General features: G+C 41.9%; 2 protein-coding genes across 2 annotated transcripts in view; both read left to right on the plus strand.

The window, feature by feature from the left end:
• Window positions 1-318: 318 nt before the first annotated feature.
• LOC308166847 (cysteine-rich venom protein pseudecin) lies at window positions 319-7,656 on the plus strand (the record flags this gene model as incomplete). The annotated part of the gene is made up of 7 exons (XM_080541170.1): window positions 319-373; window positions 2,574-2,674; window positions 3,125-3,215; window positions 4,468-4,610; window positions 6,747-6,832; window positions 7,125-7,207; window positions 7,517-7,656. The coding sequence occupies 7 exons, from the start codon at window positions 319-321 to the stop codon at window positions 7,654-7,656; spliced, it is 699 nt and encodes a 232-aa protein (XP_080397296.1).
• Window positions 7,657-12,408: 4,752 nt separating this feature from the next.
• The window catches only part of plcl2 (phospholipase C like 2), a gene marked incomplete at its 3' end in the record, with an annotated part of 39,703 nt that continues 30,581 nt past the window's right edge, over window positions 12,409-21,530 (plus strand). The window contains exon 1 of the mRNA XM_080540098.1: window positions 12,409-12,677. Within this exon, the coding sequence (XP_080396224.1) occupies window positions 12,435-12,677 (243 nt within the window). The 5' untranslated portion in view covers window positions 12,409-12,434. The remainder of the gene's footprint in view (window positions 12,678-21,530) is intronic.

Raw genomic sequence — 21,530 nt, forward strand, 5'->3', positions numbered from 1 at the left:
CAAACAACTCAAGTGGGGGTAAAAAAAAGTATCATATTAAAACGTACTTTGTGAAGTAAAAAGTAATTAGCATATTTATGTACAAATCCTTTGGAAATCCGCTAAATTACAGTAGTGTGAGTAGTTATAGTAGTAGTAGTAGTAGTAGTGAGAGTCATTTGTGACTTTCCAAGCATCTTTGAGTGTCTAGAAAAGTGCTATATAAGTCTAATGTATTATTATTATTATTATTATTATTATTTCCACAACTGCTGTATGATGGTATCATCCTTGCCCCGCCCACAGATAGGTGTCTCCCTCCCTGGCATTTCAGACACAATGTTTGCGTTCATGGTCTGCATCCTGACAGTGCATGGAGTGTACTCTGCCTGCAGTGTGGTGAGTATTGTTTATCAAGGAATTGATCACACAGACAAAACACAAAACAAACACAAAACAGAAAACAAACAAAGCAAACTGAAACATTGACATTGACATTGACTTACATAACAGTAAGATTTACATACACTGCATTATTACTAGATGTTTGGTGTGGGACTGGAGTAACTGGCCCTCCTAAGACCTCTTCACCTAATAAGACCCAAGCACTTTGAGCTGCAACATTTGCAGGAAAAGTGCTATACAAATAAAAGTTATTATTATTGTTATTGTTATTATTATTATTATTATTATTATTATTATTATTATTATTATTATTATTATTATTATAGTAATAATTTTAAACTCCTTCTTCTAGCATTATGACTGGCCCCTGGCCCAAGCTTAGATTACTTTTTTCTTGCTATGACTGATGGATAGATTTGCCTTACTTAGACAAAATTTGTATTTGTTGCTTTGGACAAAGACATCTATTACATAATACATGCTGAAAATGTAATGTAAGGTTCTATGCAGATTTTATGTCCCTAATCATCCTTTCATATTTTTTTTTCTTCTGTTCCAACTCCTGCTGTTTCCATAGGACAGTAAGTACCAAACCTCTACACTTGGGTTATTATTCATGTAGACGTACAATACCACAGTGTCAAAGAATGACCAAAAAACTTATTTTAAAAAACAATGTTTTTCGTTTTTTTTTTTTTTCATAATTACAAAAGTTGAAGTGTTGAAGAGCCCACTCAATATAACAAACAACAGTTTTAGGATCACTAAGATACTTTTTAGCATGTTGATGTCCTATCAGCATGTGGTGATATGCTAAACATGCAGTTAGATGTTCATAGCGATGTTCCTTCTTAGCTGCTAGCTAGCTACCAACGCAATGGTAGCAAACACGTCTGTTTTGATTCAGAGCAAGTTTCTCTGGTATTTGATTTGAGGTGTACCAACATTCAAATAAGCATGTCTGCTTCAACTATTTTCAATGTATGACACATCATTTGAAATCTTATAATCTGCACTTTCATAATCTGTAAAAAAAAAACAGAAAAATTACCTTGCACTACTTGGGGACTATTTCACACAGGAGACCCTGTCACATTTGTCAAAGTTCTTTTGTTATTTAGGGTAACAATGAATGGAATAATTTATGACTGAAGGTTGAGGTATTACAGTCAATAGTTGTTCGGCTTTATGGCTTTCGTAAGGTAATTACTTAGGCCTCTGTATTTGAGTAATTCATCACAACCAGGGGCGTATCTAGGAATATAACTAGGATTTATTTACATACACATATTGTCATTGTAAAGAAAAAAAGAAAAACGGAATATTCTCTAAAAATGCTTCTAAACGTGACTCCAAATCGAAGTAGCACATCGCACGGTGTGTATGTGTGTGTGTGTGTGTGTGTGTGTGTGTGTGTGTGTGTGTGTGTGTGTGTGTGTGTGTGTGTGTGTGTGTGTGTGTGTGTGTGTGTGTGTGTGTGTGCACAGCATGTCTGCAGCCATGTATCGGCAACTTGTATTCTACTGATAACAAGTAAGGACACTTCTTGAGGTCTCCTGAATACTTTCAGAGTAATGACGTTTATGTCTCAAGAATCTTGCTTTTATTAATTTATATGTAAAAGTAGTATCATGTGCAGTCTCTGAGCACTTGGTGAGCTATCCTACTCTGATAACTACTAATAACATGGCCCTGATGCAGTAGAGACAAACATTGCCTGCTGGTGTAGGTGAAGTGGATAATTGAAGGGCAATATTGGGGCTAAACAATTGTTGAGAGGGCATCAAATGTGGTGATTTTCCACAAGAGACCGGGTTCCACTCCTGACGTTTTTGGGTCCAAGCACCAGTTTTTTTTTTGTGCATTGTGTTTCCCTCACCTGGGTGACTTGGAGAGAGCAGGGGGGAGTAAACTGTTGATGTCTCATAAACACATTTGCTGTCAAGCTTCATGTTCAAACTACCATGACTACTCAAACAATATATAATTGTCAAAAATGTTCATCCTTTTATCCAGCAAAATTCTAAGTAACATGACATTGCAACTAGTGGGGCTAACAGTTAGATAGATAGATAGATAGATGTCATAACAACATGGAGGTCTAAAGCTTGAACTGTCTGTGTCTCACAACGTTGATGCATCTGTGTGTGTGTGTGTGTGTGTGTGTGTGTGTGTGTGTGTGTGTGTAGGCATTTGCGGTAACAGCACAACAGTTCAGAATGAGATTGTTGACCAGCACAACACCTTCAGGAGAGCCGTTGAGCCGACTGCTAGCAACATGCTGCAGATGGTACTGTATATATCCATATATGGATATGGATATGGATATTTTATTATTATATATTTTTTTTCTGATCAATCATCATTGTCAAATAACTTTGTGTCAACAAAATATCCAGCAATACTACTTATGTCTTATGTCATTTGTTTTAGTTTGAGTCACCCAAGCGGATCGGCACACACACACGTTTGAGTTTGCGTGCCTAAAGACTAAAGACTACTTGTGTTACCTTAAGACTACACACACACACACCCACCCACACACACCCACACACCCACACCCACACCCACACCCACACCACACACACACACACACACACACACACACACACACACACACACACACACACACACACACACACACACCCACACACACACACACACACACACACACACACACACACCCACACACACACAGCCATTGGAGTTCTACAGCAGCTTATCTACCTCTCTTCTGCAGAGCTGGGACCAGGACGCAGCTGACAATGCTCAGGCCTGGGTGGAGAAGTGTGAGCTTGCTCACGGCCCAGTCAGCAGCCGCGAGATCGATGGTAGGCTATATACATATGTAAGCTATGGTAGGCTACATACATATGTAAGCTATGGTAGGCTATATACATATGTAAGCTATGGTAGGCTACATACATATGTAAGCTATGGTAGGCTACATACATATTGTAACGATCCTGTATGGGGCCCGTTAACAGCTCCACCAAGGGAGTTAACTCTCTTGGTCTAATGGTTAGCGCGGCCGTCGGTTATGCGGGAGGTCGGGGTCGACTCCCGCATGGGGCGAGTTACACTAGAAGTTCCCGTTCGCTACACTGGTGTCAGAAGTGGGATGGAAGGAAGGCCATCGGAGAGGCGTGTCCACGTGAGGGACTTGACATAGTGAAGCGTGAGGGCACGCTCTCCCGAACGGTGAGGATAGTGTAACGATCCTGTATGAGGCCCCGTTAACAGCTCCTCCAAGGGAGTTAACTCTCTTGGTCTAATGGTTAGCGCGGCCGTCGGTTATGCGGGAGATCGGGGTTCGATTCCCGCATGGGGCGAGTTACACTACCAAGTTCCCGTTCGCTACACTGGTGTCATAAAGTTGGGATGGAAGGAAGGCCATCGGAGAGCGTGTCCACGTGAGGGACTTGACATAGTGAAGTGTGAGGGCACGCTTTCCCGAACGGTGAGGATAGTGTAACGATCCTGTATGGGGCCTGTTAACAGCTCCACCAAGTGAGTTAACTCTCTTGGTCTAATGGTTAGCGCGGCCGTCGGTTATGCGGGAGATCGGGGTTCGATTCCCGCATGGGGCGAGTTACCAGTCTCCGTTCGCTACAATATGTAAGCTATGGTAGGCTACATACATGTAAGCTTGGGGATTCTCTCATTTTCTCTCTGCTTCTACTGATTTGCCTAGACTGGGGTAGTGGTGGTCTAGTGGATAGTGAGTTGGACTGGTGATCGGAAGGTTGTGAGTCCAAATCTCGCCTGAAACACCACCACTAGTGTGCCCTTGAGTAAAGCACTTAGCCCTCAGTTACTTCAGGGGGACTGTCCCTTTGCTAAATGGAAAATTCAAATTCTAAGCAGCCTTGTAGGGATATTTTGTGACTTGAGAAACTCAAGGAAATGCAATCTTATCTCCAAGCTAAATGCCCAAGCATTTAACAGATTATAGGAGTCAATCTGTGTTATCGGTATCACCAGGAGGCCTCTTAATCTGTTGTACCTGATATCTTATCTTTTTTTGCGATAATAAAATCATGACTTAACAATCTTTTCCATTTGTGTTTCACTGATGAATAGGTTATCAATATGGAGAGAACCTGTTTTACTCATCTAAAGTTTATAGTTGGACTGACGTTGTTACTGCGTGGTATGACGAAGTCAGCCGATACCAATATCCCACTGGGTCTACCGACGGCCTAGAGACCGGTCACTACACACAGGTAACACACACACTACACACTACACACTACACACTACACACAGGTAACACACACACTACACACTACACACAGGTAACACACACACTACACACTACACACAGGTAACACACACACTACACACTACACACTACACACAGGTAACACACACACTACACACAGGTAACACACACACTACACACAGGTAACACACACACACTACACACAGGTAACACACACACTACACACAGGTAACACACACACTACACACTACACACAGGTAACACACACACTACACACTACACACTACACACAGGTAACACACACACTACACACAGGTAACACACACACTACACACTACACACAGGTAACACACACACTACACACTACACACTACACACAGGTAACACACACACTACGCACTACACACAGGTAACACACACACTACACACTACACACAGGTAACACACACACTACACACTACACACTACACACAGGTAACATACACACTACTCACTACACACAGGTAACACACACACTACACACAGGTAACACACACACTACACACTACACACTACACACTACACACAGGTAACACACACACTACACACAGGTAACACACACACTACACACTACACACTACACACTACACACAGGTAACACACACACTACACACAGGTAACACACACACTACACACAGGTAACACACACACTACACACAGGTAACACACACACTACACACTACACACAGGTAACACACACACTACACACTACACACAGGTAACACACACACTACACACTACACACAGGTAACACACACACTACACACTACACACAGGTAACACACACACTACACACTACACACAGGTAACACACACACTACACACTACACACAGGTAACACACACACTACACACTACACACAGGTAACACACACACTACACACTACACACAGGTAACACACACACTACACACTACACACAGGTAACACACACACTACACACTACACACAGGTAACACACACACTACACACTACACACAGGTAACACACACACTACACACTACACACAGGTAACACACACACTACACACTACACACAGGTAACACACACACTACACACTACACACAGGTAACACACACACTACTCACTACACACAGGTAACACACACACTACACACTACACACAGGTAACACACACACTACTCACTACACACAGGTAACACACACACTACACACTACACACAGGTAACACACACACTACACACTACACACTACACACTACACACAGGTAACACACACACTACACACAGGTAACACACACACTACACACTACACACAGGTAACACACACACTACACACTACACACAGGTAACACACACACTACACACAGGTAACACACACACACTACACACTACACACAGGTAACACACACACTACACACTACACACAGGTAACACACACACTACACACTACACACAGGTAACACACACACTACACACAGGTAACACACACACTACACACAGGTAACACACACACTACACACAGGTAACACACACACTACACACAGGTAACACACACACTACACACAGGTAACACACACACTACACACTACACACAGGTAACACACACACTACACACAGGTAACACACACACTACACACTATACACAGGTAACACACACACTACACACAGGTAACACACACACTACTCACTACACACAGGTAACACACACACTACACACAGGTAACAATCATTCCGCAGGTGTGCACTCTTGTATTAGTATATGAGTAATATCTGAGTAATACATATTTTACCAATATTCTAGTAACATATACAGTAATAATATTACAATTATTATGAATCACAGTAGGAGTACCTGTAATGTTTCATTTCAATGTGAACCACTTGAAATCTCAAACATACATACTAGGGTTTTCCAAGTTACAATAACAACCTAATTGCAGAACACCTTAAACTCAGTTGCTGCTATGTGTGTTTAATGCGTAGAGATGTGTTAAACTAGAGGTTACAGTGGCAGGTGTGTTCCATTGAGGATAGGACTGGCTTTCAATATGTTATATGATGTTTCAAATGTGTAACTACCTCGCCACTGTAGGTCTTGACATTAACATTGACATTGAGTTGCCTTTGCTTTGATGCAGGTGGTGTGGTACTCCTCATACAAAGTTGGCTGTGGAGTGGCAAAATGTGGCTCAATCTACTTCTATGGCTGCCATTACTACAGAGCGTATGTTGGACCAATCACAATCATTTGCGCCGTCCTTGCCTGCCTCATCATTTTCTGAACATATTAAATGAACATTTGACACGTTTTACATCCGCACAAGTGAAAACATTTGAATGCTTAAGCTCACCTCTAGTTCAGTTTGAAGGGGCTTGACAGGGGTGGGTAAAATGGGTAAATTGTATGAACACTTCAAATACTTCAGTTGACCCAAAGCACAGCTGACAGGTGTCAAGAGACTCCCTGTGCAGTGGCAAGCATCATCCAGTGATTATGTGACTGCTTTGGTTTACAGGGGAAACTTCAAGGGAGTCGCTCCGTACACGTCAGGAGATGCATGCGCTGCCTGCCCCGACAACTGTGAAAACAAGCTTTGCAGTAAGTTGCAGATTAGTAAGTGTATGAAAATACACATTGTGTTCATGTACTGTATACTAACTTATGTCTAGCAATTCTATGGTGAATCAATGCTATGGTGAGAGACCTTGAATATGTCCTATATTGTGAAATTCTTTTGGTTCAAGGTACAACTGCCAAGAGGAAATGTATTGACCACCCATTTTGTCTCTATCCTATATTGTGAAATTAATTTGATTCAATGTACAATATTTGCTAAATACTGTATATCTTTCAACTGTCAGGAGAAGATTTATTGACCTCCCATTTTGTCTCTCATTTTTATTTCAGCCAATCCTTGCCCCTACATTAACAAGTATTCCAACTGTGCAGCCTTGAAAGCACTGTCTGGCTGTAGTAATATATTTGTCCACGCCTGGTGTCCTGCGCTGTGTCTATGCGACAACCAAATTATTCCAGTAGGAAAGTAATAGAAACCACCTCCTCAAAATGGTACATTTAAAAGATCATGTAAGAGTCAATACACTAATCGATAATCTCTTCAAGCTTTGATAACACGGTAGGACTACCAGGTACATCTAACAAATCATTCTTACTGTGGGGGTAAAATAAGGTGTCTTATTTATTCATTTATGTTGAAAGCATTGTGATAAGTTTTGTTCACTGTTGTGCTTGATTTTCTTTTATCGAAAACAATGTTGATTAAGGAACAGGAAGTTATCACTGTTATCAAGGGACATTTTACAGCCAATTCTTACACTACACAATAATAGGGTGATACCTCATGCCACATACATGTACACCTACTGTAGTACTGTATACAGACATACTGTAGCTATATCGGCACGGACTGAATCCTGCTCTTAGTAAGCTTTTGTATCACAGTATCAGGAAGTGTGATTTAGGTGCAAGATCATTCTTATTTATGCCAGGAAATAAGATTGTATTACAAAGACAACTGACTAAGCTAGATATGTATAGCACTTAAGCTCTTTTAAAGGGTCACTCTGTAATTGAAACAACAAAAAAGCCACTGTTTTGGTAAACAGTTGAGGAATGGGGCTGGATTCATATAACCACTCTCAATTTCCTAGACAGAGCTATGGATGCAAGGACAGACCATCCATGAGATAACAATTGATTATACAATTGATTATCCTGCTTATTTTATTCTTGATTTTGTATTCTGCTTCAATGTATTCTGCTGCAATGCCGAATGAACCTGAACCCAATAATTTTACTCTGTGTACCCGTACATTGATGTAATAAAAGCAATTCTGATTCTGATTCTGATAACAATTATAGTTTTAACCATTTTTGAAGCTATACAGTGTACAATTGCATGGTTTATTGTTTTGCATGGTTTATAAGCAATGGAGTGAAACAAGCCTATATGTTGGGTAAGACAGTCTAAAAAAACAACAGTTGTTTGGTTGAAAGTACCAATTACAGATGGGTCCTTTTACATTATTGATAATTACTCTATAACCACAATGTATGCACATGCCAGAATTATGTAACACTTATTTTCTGTTTTCAAAGACTTGTTGTTGTGTTTAACTTTTCAATGGTATCAAATAAATTATGAAATGCACTCTGAGTGTGGAATTCTTTTGTGAAAAGTTATTCTACATTTTTGTGATACAAATGTAACCAACAAAAGCCTCAGTAACCAGTCTACACCAGCAGGTGCCTCTGTTGTACAGCATTAGGCCTTTAACACTAACATTAACACTTTTTTTGTTATTTTTATTAGGTCTCAGTTTTTATGTTTTCCATTTGACCTCCATTGATCTCAACATGAAATTACAACATTTCCGGTCTGGGGTCCAAGAAAAAAGTGTGCAGGGCACAAATCCAAGATGACTGCAGTTTTCCCTGAAAAATCACATTCAAATGTTGAGTTTATACCCTTTTGGACCAAATGTACCTCTTTTTTCACCTTAATTAGCATATTATGTCAAATTTAACCTGTTGTCTAACTGTTTTTTTCTCAAAATGTTACCAATAAATATTAGGTCTACAGGCATGGTTCAAATTAAAAGGGTAAATTTGATCAACTCAACATAATATGATGGTGTGTGACTATTTCTAGATTGCTTGACCCCCAAAACATAGGGTTAGACACCACAACCAAGTAAAAAGACCCCAAAATGACAATGTTATGGCTAGGGGAAACGGCGGTCATCTTGGATTTGTGCCCTGCACACTTTTTTCTTGGACCTGAAGCCTAAAGTTTTGTCATTTCATGTCGAGATACGGATAATGGAATACAAAAAAACTAAGACAAAAATTGACCCATTTATAGCCCACTCCTATAGCCCACTACAATCATTTTATTTTGTCTCTCACCTTTACAACGTCTTAGTAATGGCGCTTTTCCATCAGCGGCCCGGATCGCTTCGGGTCGGGTCGGTTCGGGTCGCTTCGGCACAACAGACCAGGAACTAGTAGGAGGAGTAGGCGATAGTAGGCGGAGTTACGCGTCATAACAGCGCGCCATGGTGGTGACGTATATTTTCACGAGACACAACACAGACACAACAACAGCGACATGGAGGAACTTGAAGCTATCGTATACTTTTTCCTCGGCATGTGGTATATTATTAACCGTGATTTTTTTGGAGAGAAAGAGAAAGAGAGAGAGGAAGCTATGTACACATAATAAAGTCATGTTTTTTGAACCCTTAAAACCACTGCCTTCACTTGTCTGCTTTATGAACTGTAGTATCATTGTGTGCCGTGTTATTCACGGACAAACACGGTGCCCTTTGCGGGTTAATAACTTCGGTTTACCGTGGGTTAGGATAACAATTCAAACGTGTCCGGATAGGGGAGAGGACAGGGAATCCAAAACCATTTGAATGGTGTCGATCCTACACTCCTATCACCGTCGACAGCGCGGAGCGAATTCCCTGTTAAAACGTTTCTCTGCCCCCGCTGTCAACGGGACTTTCAACCAGCAGCAAGCGGTGCTGCGAGCAGCAGCGGCCGGGTGAACTCCCGGTTCATTGAGTTTACGGTTAAAAGCATAACTTCTCGGGGTGTCAGCGTGGTGGTTAAGGGCTCAAAATGACCGTAGACCGATGGTGAAGTTAGCAAAGGAGTATTGTGTTTCTACCACATTCACAGCCGGTGTTATTCACAGGCAAAGACGGTGCATAATAGCGATTTTTGTGTTATGCTTGTTGTAAATAAAAGTTCTATGATGCATTGAAATGACATTAAACTAAGAATCTTTATTAATAAGCTATTACAGAAACTGTAGTGACATTTTCCAAGAGCGAATGTGGTATTTCAAGATGGCGGTTAGCGAAGAAATCTATGAACATGGGATGACGATTTCCATTGACCAATCAACGGTGTGCAGCGTCACACGTCACACGCAGCCTGGCAAAAAGGTTCCGGGTCTACATTTGGACCCTGGTATCGAAGGGTAGCTAAAGAAGCGAGCCGAACCGAGCCGACCCGACCCGGGCCGACAAATGGAAAAGCGCCAAAGAAGCAGGCCAGTCCGGGCTGGCACGATAGTGGAAAAGGGGCTTAAGAGACCGGTCTGTATTAGTTTTGTTGAATAGCATTTGTGATGTTTTGTTTCATCAGCAATAACAGGAAAACACTTTTATTTTATGGCACACTCTTTTGGGGGAATCTAAGAAAATACAGGGTCGAACCCACACAAGGCTAGGAGATGCCAATGCCAATTTCCAAGTGTAAGGAAATTGCTGTGGACAAAGTTAAGATGAAACTTGAACAGGTGATGGCCATAATACTATCTATCTATCAGCCACAGATCTGCACTTGACAGAAACTTTTTATATATACATGACTTCTTCGCTGAACATATTGGGGGTGATTTATGTTTTATTGAGACACCACTAACACAACACAAAGTGATGGAATAATGTAATCTGAATCATGTTCACGTCAAAGGCAATAGACGTTTTGATTTGTGATGTTTCAATCAGATCTGCGATACATCCAGTGCATGGGTGTGAGTACAGTGACATACAGTGCATGGGTGTGAGTACAGTGGCATACAGTGCATGGGTGTGAGTACAGTGGCATACAGTGCATGGGTGTGAGTGATAGATCCAGTGCATGAGTGTGAGTACAGTGCATGAGTGTGAGTACAGTGCATGGGTGTGTGAGTACAGTGGCATGCAGGGCGGTGTGTCCAGGGGTTTGATTGACAGGCTGTTCATTGTGGCGCGCCGCTCTGCACGAGACAGATCCAACGAGGAAGCACAACTTGTGTCGGTAGTTGGAGCTCGTGACATGTGTTGCAGCCTGTTTGTGACCTGCTCAAAGTAGGCAACCCGTGTAACGTTGAACTCTGCGGACTGGCGTTATTTATGCTATAGCTAGCTAGCTAATTAAGTAATTCACAGCAACTGGTGATGCATGCATGCCAGGAGAGTAGTGCTTCACTCAGTTGAGTTGGGAGATTCGCTGTGCAGAGATGGAGCGTGCTATTCTGTAACTATTCAGAAACATATTTTTCCCAATGCACAATGGAACTATGTTCTTTTCAACAGGACTGCACGAGATAAGGTAAGTGGATTGCAGTGATGAGATATATGAAATGCATGAGCAGAATTTGATATGAGCTAATTGTCCATAGTTACTGATGGTTGAGGCTAACACAGAGACACTGTATAAGGCAGACAATGATGTTGCTAACACAGCTAGCTTGATTGCTGCCTGATCCACACACGAGTAATGCTAGTGAATATAAGTTAACACGTTCATTTGTTGAGGAATAGCTATTCTAACTATCTAAAATGCTCGATAAAGTTTCAGTATTCGCTGAGGAGGGAAAATGCATTGTAGCTTAATGCTGGCATTATCTAAGAAATGTCATTTTGCACGATGGAAGGAAATTCCATTGAAGCTAAGTAACGTACGGTTCTATTTACATTATCACTTAGTTAGTGAAATCATTTTGACTTAATGCCATTTATCAGCTCATGTTCGCAGTTGTTTAATCTGTTGTAGCAGCATTGTAGACTAGTGAGTTTGATGTGGAAATGTGTGATTTCCTTTCCAGAGACAGAGACGGAGCATAATGCAACGAACAGGCATCGCTGCGATAGACCCGTCAAAGATGGTCCGAGAGACGAGACGGAACGTGTTTCTGCAGATGTTCTAATAAAGTAGTGAGCAAGCCAGGACATCTGAGGAAGACAGACAGCATTGCAACTGAAACGCCTAGGTCTGTGTGTGTGTCTGTGTGTGAGAAGTGCCTATGGCGGAGTTTGGGGAGAACCAGGGCTTGTCTCCACCGGGTCCCGGGGATACGGTGGCCGTGCACCGGGATGAGACGGCCGGGAAGACGCAGGGCGAAGTGTCGGTGCTGAACGGGGACTGTGGGATGATAGCACCGGGCATGGTGGACTCAGGATCTGTCCAGGGGCTGGAAACCACCACCAACACTTCTGTCGTATTCGATTCGAGATCAGGAATACCTCGCAGGAGCAGCATTATAAAGGTAAACCCATTATTTGCATATTGACATCGATTTGCAAGCACATGCATAGAATAATTCGCCCCAAAAGAATGCCTGGCTACGTTTCCTCCAGATTTTCCTTTGCCTCTATTACTAATCGTTTTGTCATGCTATTTTTTTTCCAACCTCGCCCACCATAAACAATCGATCAATGTGTGAAAGGTGAAAGGTATTGCATGGGTCTTCTTAACGAAATTCCATTGTAGACAATGAGTTGTTATTTAACCTTCTGCTATAATTGTGTTTAACTTGTGTGTCACCAGCTCATTGGGCTGTGATATCTGTTTCGTTGGAACACTGGGCACTGAACACAACACTACGGGGGGTGATTAGTGGGAGATAATTCAGGCTTTGCCTTATTGAAAAGGCCAACGTAGCCTGTTAGTACTGTCTCGTGAAACTGATACCAATGCATTACTATACTAACACACACACACACACACACACACACACACACACACACACACACACACACACACACACACACACACACACACACACACACACACACACACACACACACACACACACATACACACACACACACACAGAAAGCCACAATTTATACTGACAAACAAATTGACAAAGGATTTATTTTTTTCTGGAGATTGAGGTTTTGATGTCAACTCACTCTGTCTACGGTGACAAGTAGTATTAAAGTATCCACTAATGCAATAATGATTTTGTTCATATTGGTCTCATGTCATTCAGAATAAGCACCTTGAGACAATCAGCCATTCAGTAGCTAATTCCACCAAATAAAAGATCTGTTGAAAAAATATATTTTGAACACAAAAATACCTTATAAGAGGTCATGTTTTTACACATATGCTGTTCTTTTTGGAATTAGGAACAGCAGGGCTAAGTCCTGTGGTTTGGCCAAGTCTATGGTTTTCAAATTAAAATCTGGCATTGTTGTTGCCGAGCATTGGGTTTGTAAGTAGCTCATCACATGAGAGACTGAAGTGTTGTTTTTCTGTGCCACTGTCTCTCCCTTCTTCAGATGTGAAGTGTTGTTCAGATCTCCCATTATGTTCCTCATTACAACCTCTCCGCTTTGTATGCAGTCGTATGTTCCTTTAGTGGTTTTGAAATGGGCAGTGGGTGGGGGTGGGGGAATCAGTTGGCCTAGGTATTACCCAACAAGATAGCCTGATTCATTCTGTCCTCACATCGCCTGTGTTTCAAGGTTGTCATTTTGACAACGTCACTAAAACCGATGCACTAAACACAAATTAGGCTAAATCATTTTGTGCATTGTGGTTTTAAGTTTGTTTAGGATGACAAAAGGAGACTGAGACTGAAGCTGCATCAATTGTATAGATAGTGTTGTCGTGGTGTTCGAGCAGCTACTTCCTGGACCTAAAACTAACAATAAACAACACTTTGACATCCAAAAAGTCAAGGCAGTTCCTGATAATAATTATGTTTTGTGTTTGGCCTATTTATTGACACAGTACCTACATGGTACCTGTCTTCTCCAAGCCGGTTTTTGTGGACAGCACTTTCTTGAAAGGCGTTGGACATTGACAAGATTGATGGAAGTAATATTGACAGTTCTGCCTTGTAAAGCAGTGTAAATCTCTGGGTAATCTCTCACCACACAAGGACCTCTTAAGTTCCCAGCTCCACAGAGCCAAATGTAGTTCATCTGTGACATTCTTTTTTGTGGCCTATATCATGGCTGGCTCTCCTCTTTCCTCTCAGTGTCTTGAAAGGTATTGGAAAGCAACAGAACATGAATGTATTTCACAGAAAAATGTAAGACCATCATGCATTTACTCTCCAAGTTCTTGACTGGTCGAGGAGGCCTGCTTTCGATTGACATCATTGGAAACCGCCCAACCCTAATATTATTACATTGTCAGCAGGGTTGGGCGGTTTCCAATTTTTTATACCGTTAAACCATCCGCAAATGTAACCGCGGATTACGGGGACAAATTCAACTATGTATGCGAAACACTGCCATCACTCAACGAGTACAAAGTGCAGGGCGTGTTACAGCAGATGAGTGCTGTGAATAGCGTATCCTTCTTCTTGAGGAGAAGCGGTCACGTGACGCTATTATGATTGCTTCAAAATAGTTTGTTTTTTTGACAGGTTATTTATTTGACAAATTACATTTTTTACAAGTTCTGTCGTCACTTTCAATAGCGTCTTTAACCACACAGACAGTGGTGCTGGACAAACCCTCTTAAGGCATTTATTATATGTATGCGCACATTGGGCAGCAGATCCTTTTTCATGACAGGATTGACGGTGTTGGTATTGACACCGCTGCTATTTTCAAATACCACGGTTTATGGTATTACCGTAATACCGCCCAAACCTACGTGACACAGCTTTTTTGGCAGGTTATTTATTTGACAAATGACATTGTTTACAAAATGATCTGTCATCGCATTCATAGCATCTTCAACGACACAGACAGTGGTGCTGGACAAACACTCTTAAGGCGTTTATTAGACTATATATAGCAATTTGGGACGGTTTTATGACGGTATTGACACTTTCAAAAACCGCAGTATAACCATATAACCGCCTCAACCCTAATCGTCAAATCTCTTTCTTCCATTAAAACAAGATTAATGCACCTGTCTTGTTAAAGGTGACCGGTTCAAAGGGTTTTCAAAGGGTACAACCCTGAAAAAGGACCACCAATGTCCCAAATGCAATAAGGAATTGTCAGACTACGCAATAAAAGAACTCTCAACCAGCCATGACAAGTTGGTATAATACAACACGGGTTATTTTGAGGCGTTTCTCAGATCAGAACAGCTTTGGGCGAATACTGTCCAACTGAATTATGGCATGGTAAAGCCTGACAGTTCGGAGCCAAAATGGACGGCAGGCCAAGATGGACAACTCCCATAAGCGGTTGGGGTCCGCCGCAGGTCATGCTGTACTGTACAGTAGATCTCCATAGAAGAGCCTGTTACAGTCTGTGTGGTGTTACCCTGATGCCCACACCTCTCCACTGCCACTCTACGTTGTAGCCTTGCAGAGGTGTCAGATCCAATGAGGAGTGATACCCTTGTGCTTTTTGTGCTGGACTGGAATTCATTGAGGCCTACAAGGTTGAATTTATATGACATATTTAAGCACCATGAATGAGTAGGCTGTCTCTTCATGCCCGTAGGCACATACAAATAGTGTTGCTTTCCAACTTTATTATGGAGAACAAACACGATTGACTACTTGATTCATACTGGTCGTCTCTTTTGATGGTATTTCCCTGGAATTTCATCTGAAGACGACTGAGAGTGATGTGGTTTATATTGTAACTGATATAGGGCCGGTTTCACAGACAAGGCTTAAGCCTAATCCTAGACTAAAAAACATCTTCAATGGAGATTTTACATTGAAAGTGTGATTTAGTCCAGGACTAGGCTTAAGCCTTGTCTCTGAAACCGGCCCATTTATTTTTATTTTTAACTGAATTTACGGGAAATGGGTTTGACTCTTCGGTGTTGAAATTGGAATGTGGTCGTGTGACGATAATGGCCTACATTATTTCACACTGTGAGACCTCCTCTGCTAATGCTGAATTGTTTATTTCTGCAGTGATGACAGGATGTGGTCAGGACTAGAAGGACCACTTATTTTAGCAGTACACACATACAGACTGAAACGTCACTGCTGCTGTTGTATTGCTGATTCAAGGGAAGGTACCAAAATCCACAGCCCAGAGCATGCCTCTGATTATTGATGTTGGCCTAGTTTCTTATTTGTTTCACCAACCATTGGTTGCAGAAATCTGTCACGGTTGGGTTAGGCCTAGCTCCAGGTATAACAGGGGAAGATTGAACTAGGTTCTCCTGGCGGGTATTCCATCAATGTCGCTAAAGGAAAATCCAGGCAATGTTTTGATGACTCTTGAGAGATTTAGGCTATCAGAATAAGCCTGGATTTACCTTTAGCGATGTTGATGGAATACCCCCCTGCAAGCCAAGCTCAAGCTTACTGTACCATACGAGCAAGAGAATAATAGTGGTCTGAGTTTGTCCTGTCTAAACCTGGCGTTGTTTAGTCTGATTAGGACCAGGGGGGTAGAGGAGCTAAAAGCGTGAGTTTTAAGCATTATTATATCCTGGGACTGACTCTGGAAAAGCAGCTTGCACAGTATTAGTCCCTCTGTGGAAATGGGGCTGTTGTTACTGGTGGTGACCATGCGTGGCCTGCGAACCAAGCCCAAGTGTACCGTTGGACCAAGAGGACATCCTTGAGGTTGGAAGGTGACATTTTGGATTACAAATCTAGGAATGACCTAGGACTAGTTTAATAAACTTTTAAAGGATGCACAAAGCCATTAGGGTAACATGATGGAAACCTCTTATTCTTGTTCTGCCATAGGAATATTAACCATTGATAAGTAGAGATGGAATGGATTGTGTGAGAAATGCCCCCTTGATCCTGTAATTAATTACCATTGGGAAATGGTTTCTATTTAAGTGAACTGGCATGTCGGCTTACATAATTGTCAGGCGCATGTACACTAGGCCTGATACAGAGTGCATCACACGGTCCCATAGTAATGTGATTAATATTTCACCATGCTATAGCTATAGACATATTATGCAATGTCAGCGCTGCGGCACTATTTTGTCTCAAAACAAGTTAGCCAACCAGACATGCCAGGATGCTTTATCATTGGCCAGTGTTGTTATGGTCCATGTCAAAGTAACAATAGCACATTAGCTAAACCAACTGTCCATCGCCCGCTTTGCTTGCATCACCTTGCAAGTGACATCGATTATTCTGCCATGTTCGTCATTAAGGCTATTGTTTTATCAATATCACACAATGATATTTCTGTACACCATCTCTCTCTTTCCAAACCATACTATACAGGCTGTGCACACATTTGTTTTACCCAACTGTCGTTTCTTTACTCTAGGTACAAGGATTACCATTCTACTTACAATAATATATATGCTTGAGTGTCACTTAGCTGCCCAACAGGCCAAGCCCTGGCCCAGGTCCAAAATGTGTTAGCCAACAACACTGTTTGTTATCGACTCTGTTGTTGATTAAAGATCTTCTGTCACCATACCAGGGCTGGGTACTGTCTGGAGTAGCTCATTGTGCACAGTGGTTTGTTCCAGACCGCTCACTACACTCAATACCATGCCTGCAGCCTTATTCATTCATCCATCCGCTCCGGTGTCACTCATTAACATGGCGTGGGACTCGCTGGAGAGGCTACAGTTGGATGATTCAGGGGGATCACACCTGACTTGGCAGTACTCACAGTTGCATCGCTAGGTGCATCGCTAGGGGGGGGGGGGGTGCATTAGCTTTATGACACATGCATACTTGAGCCTTGTTGTAGTAGTTGTTTGAGTTGTTGAACATACTGTAGTACCACATAGTATCACGTTTGTTTAAACGCACAGGACACCTATTTGTTATGTAAAGGCCCTAGATCAAGGTTTCACCATTACTGATGAATGATAATCTTTGTCTTTTTTGTTTGTTTTGGGTCCCGACTTGTAATGTATGTCCCTAATACCTAGATAGGCTAGCTATATTGTAAAATGTGTGTTTTGGTGTGGTTGTATGGGTTGTGGGGGGTGTTGGTTGCAAGATATGGCCTTGTTGTCTTGTTTTGATATTATGTGTTTTAAAAGAAAATAAAGAAACATTTGATCACAAAAAAATGATAATCTTTGTCTATCTGAGATTATAACTTGTGCTTAGAAAATACTATTTCACTGTTGCTATGCAGATGGTGCGGTGGAGCTAAAAAGAAATCATAATGGATCCGACAGGATTTCGCACTCTACTCACATCCTAATTGGTTGATGCTCGCTCCGCATATAGATTCTCTTTGACTGCAACTGTGCCGCTTCTGTGCCTACCCTCCTTTATGACCTTGGGGCTCTCCCTGCAAACTGCCGCAGATAAAAATTGGCAAAGCTGTAATCGCTGTAATCGCTGTAATCGTAATAATGTTAATGCAGGCTATGGGAATCTTTTTGAAATTGGTGGGGGCAAAAAAAAGAAGGAAAGCAAGGAGTAAGTAATTTAATTTTAAGTGCAGCAGCAGTGTGGTGTTCTGAAGCCCGTCAGCGGGGTACGTCTGTCTTCTGTACGAGGCCAAGCCGTACTGTACTGACGCTGTTTACTCGCACTCTTAATTGGTCTAAATGGTGGCGTTGACGGCTATGTTTTACCGCTGCCTCGATGATTTATGGTTTCTGATTCTTCCCAAATCGACGTTCTTCTGCACTACTTTGTTGTTGTTGACATGCTTCATTACAAGTGCTCTGGAGGCTGACTCGGAGTTAGGCTGCCTACCAAAGACTGTGTGTGTCCAACCTCCAATGGAGAAGTAAGAATCTGCGCTTCTTTGTTTTCTTTTGGTTTCACTGCTTCCAGGTGTGCGTGTGCATGTGTGTGTGCACGTGTGTGTGTGTGTGAGTGTGTGTGTGTACTATTGATCAACCACAACAACATAAGCCTATGCTTTAAACGCCCTCATTATTTCCTCATTAGTGCCCCCAAAAAGGCCCATCTCTCCCATTCGGGAAATGGTGCACTGGCTGTGTGAAATGAGAACTGCAGTAGGTAATAGCTCAACATGTCAATAGTGCCGACATCTCCTCAAGGTTCCATTAAATATTGAATCCAGAGCCTTAGAGATTTGACGGTGACCCTGTTGTAAGGTTCAGAAGGTCAGGCCCAGAGCTATCCAGCCCTTCAAGCACACAATGGTGGTACATGACTCTATGTGAGGGGCTTGTAGAGGAGCTCACATCCCCATAGGAAGCCTCTGCTGCACTGGGTAGATACAGGAGCTAGAGACACTTTATCACTTCCCCTGCTTCATCTGACTGTGAAAAGCTGCAGATACTGCTTAGCATTCAGGCTCACAAAGTAGCCCAAATGTATTTAATTCAGTTCACTACTTTCCATTTTTGGGTCCCCTTTAATAACCAAAATGGATATCTTCTCTCTGTAACTTAAGATATGAATTTAGAAAAAGACTAGTGGGCGCCTAGGCCCAGTACAGTACTGAACCTGACGAGGGGAGTCTGTGTGTGCGGATGGGGAGTTACGTAACTCCCACACTCACTTGTGATAGCACCATTGATTGCTCTTGTCTGTCCACATAACAGCATGAAAAGGTCATTCTTTGGTGTCTGAAGTCGGGGAAACACAATATGCCAGAGTTAGGACCATGGCTGTCTTGGATTTAAAACGTCAGTTGACAGTGGTGATTTTGATTCTTAGGATGCGTTCTGTCTTAGCCTAGCCCATATTCCTTCTTTAAATCACTTGTCTTCATGCAACGCTAACCTGCCTCTGGTCAGACAATTAAATTAATCGATGGCTCCTGTACAGCTACTGTAAGCATCTGCCCAGTGTCTGTCAAGTTGCTTAGCTCCCACACATACTAGGGCTTTAGCCATTGAAAACACTTGTCTTTATGCAATGCTAACCTGCCTCTGGTCAGACAATTAAATGAATCAATGGCTCTTCTGGCTAGCTACTGTAGCAGCTGACACAGTGTCTGTCAAATTGCTTAACTCCCACACACACATTGCCATTGATTTGCTGATTATACATCTGTCCATCACGTAGTTGCATGGAAAGGTCTTTTGTGTTTTCCATCATCATTCAAGCCACACTCTCTCCTGGGAACTTGAACCTCAACGGAGATTGACTGGTGTTGAATCAATCTATCTGGATTGGGGTTGGCGCTGCTCCAGGGTTGTATTGACATCCTGAAGCTGCATCGGTGCTTCTTTGACTGCCTGTCTCTGTGATGTAACCCATGGTCGATTGGCGATCTACCTGCCCGGTCCCTTTTGACTGTATTCTGTCATTCAGTGTTTGTTATAAACTCAGTTTAGTCAGTGACGTCAAGTAGTGTTTGTTCTATGAATTACTATGAAGCTGTACTGTAACTCATACAATATAATAATAATAATAATAATAATAATAATAATAATAATAATACATAATACTTTCAAGGCTCTCAAGGACGCCGTAGTAGAGGACATAGTTAAAACCACATATCAAAACATTATAAATCAACAAAGCGAAGTCAGATTAAAAACAGCAAAGTCAGATATAACAACAAACAAAATACAGCAGATCAAACCAAATATGCCATTGTGAAAAGGTGTGTTTTAAGACTGGATTTAAAAGTGGAGAGAGTGTCAATATTGGTGGCACAGAGTTCCAGAGGCGGGGAGGAGAACGGCTAAAGGCTCTAGATCCCATAGTAGTCAGGCGGGCAGAAGGTATGACAATGAGAAGTTGATTGGCAGAGGAGGATCTGAGACTACGGGAGGGAGTGTGAGTAAGAAGGAGTTCAGAGAAATATGAAGGTGCTAGGTTATGGAGAGCCTTAAAGGTGAGAAGGAGTGATATGGTCAATGGAAGGAGTTCTGGTAATGATACAAAGCAGCTGAGTTCTGGACTAGTTGGAGTTTATGGAGACATTTGTGTGGAAGTCCAAAGAGGATGGCATTGCAGTAGTCTATACAGGATGTGACCAGGGCTTGGACAAGAATGGCGGTGCTGGTCCATTTCATAGATGGGAAAGGATCTCAAGACATTGGGATTCGGATGTGGTAATTACTTACAACACTGCATTTGAGAATTTATGGAAGGTTAGCCAGAGTCCATGTTTTATTTGCTGTCATCTAATTGAAACGGAGAATGTGCATAGTGTATGGTAGCAAAGAGCAAGGCTTACTCAGATAATTACCACAACAGGTGTGCCTTGTCATATTCATTTCCCCTGCAATTAAGTTTTCTTAAAAAAAAAAAGAAGTACCCGGTATGCATAATAAACATTTGCAAAGCTCTTAAATGGTTCCT

Source organism: Nansenia antarctica (genome assembly GCF_963989245.1).
Source record: "Nansenia antarctica genome assembly, chromosome: 10".
NCBI lineage: Eukaryota > Metazoa > Chordata > Actinopteri > Argentiniformes > Microstomatidae > Nansenia > Nansenia antarctica.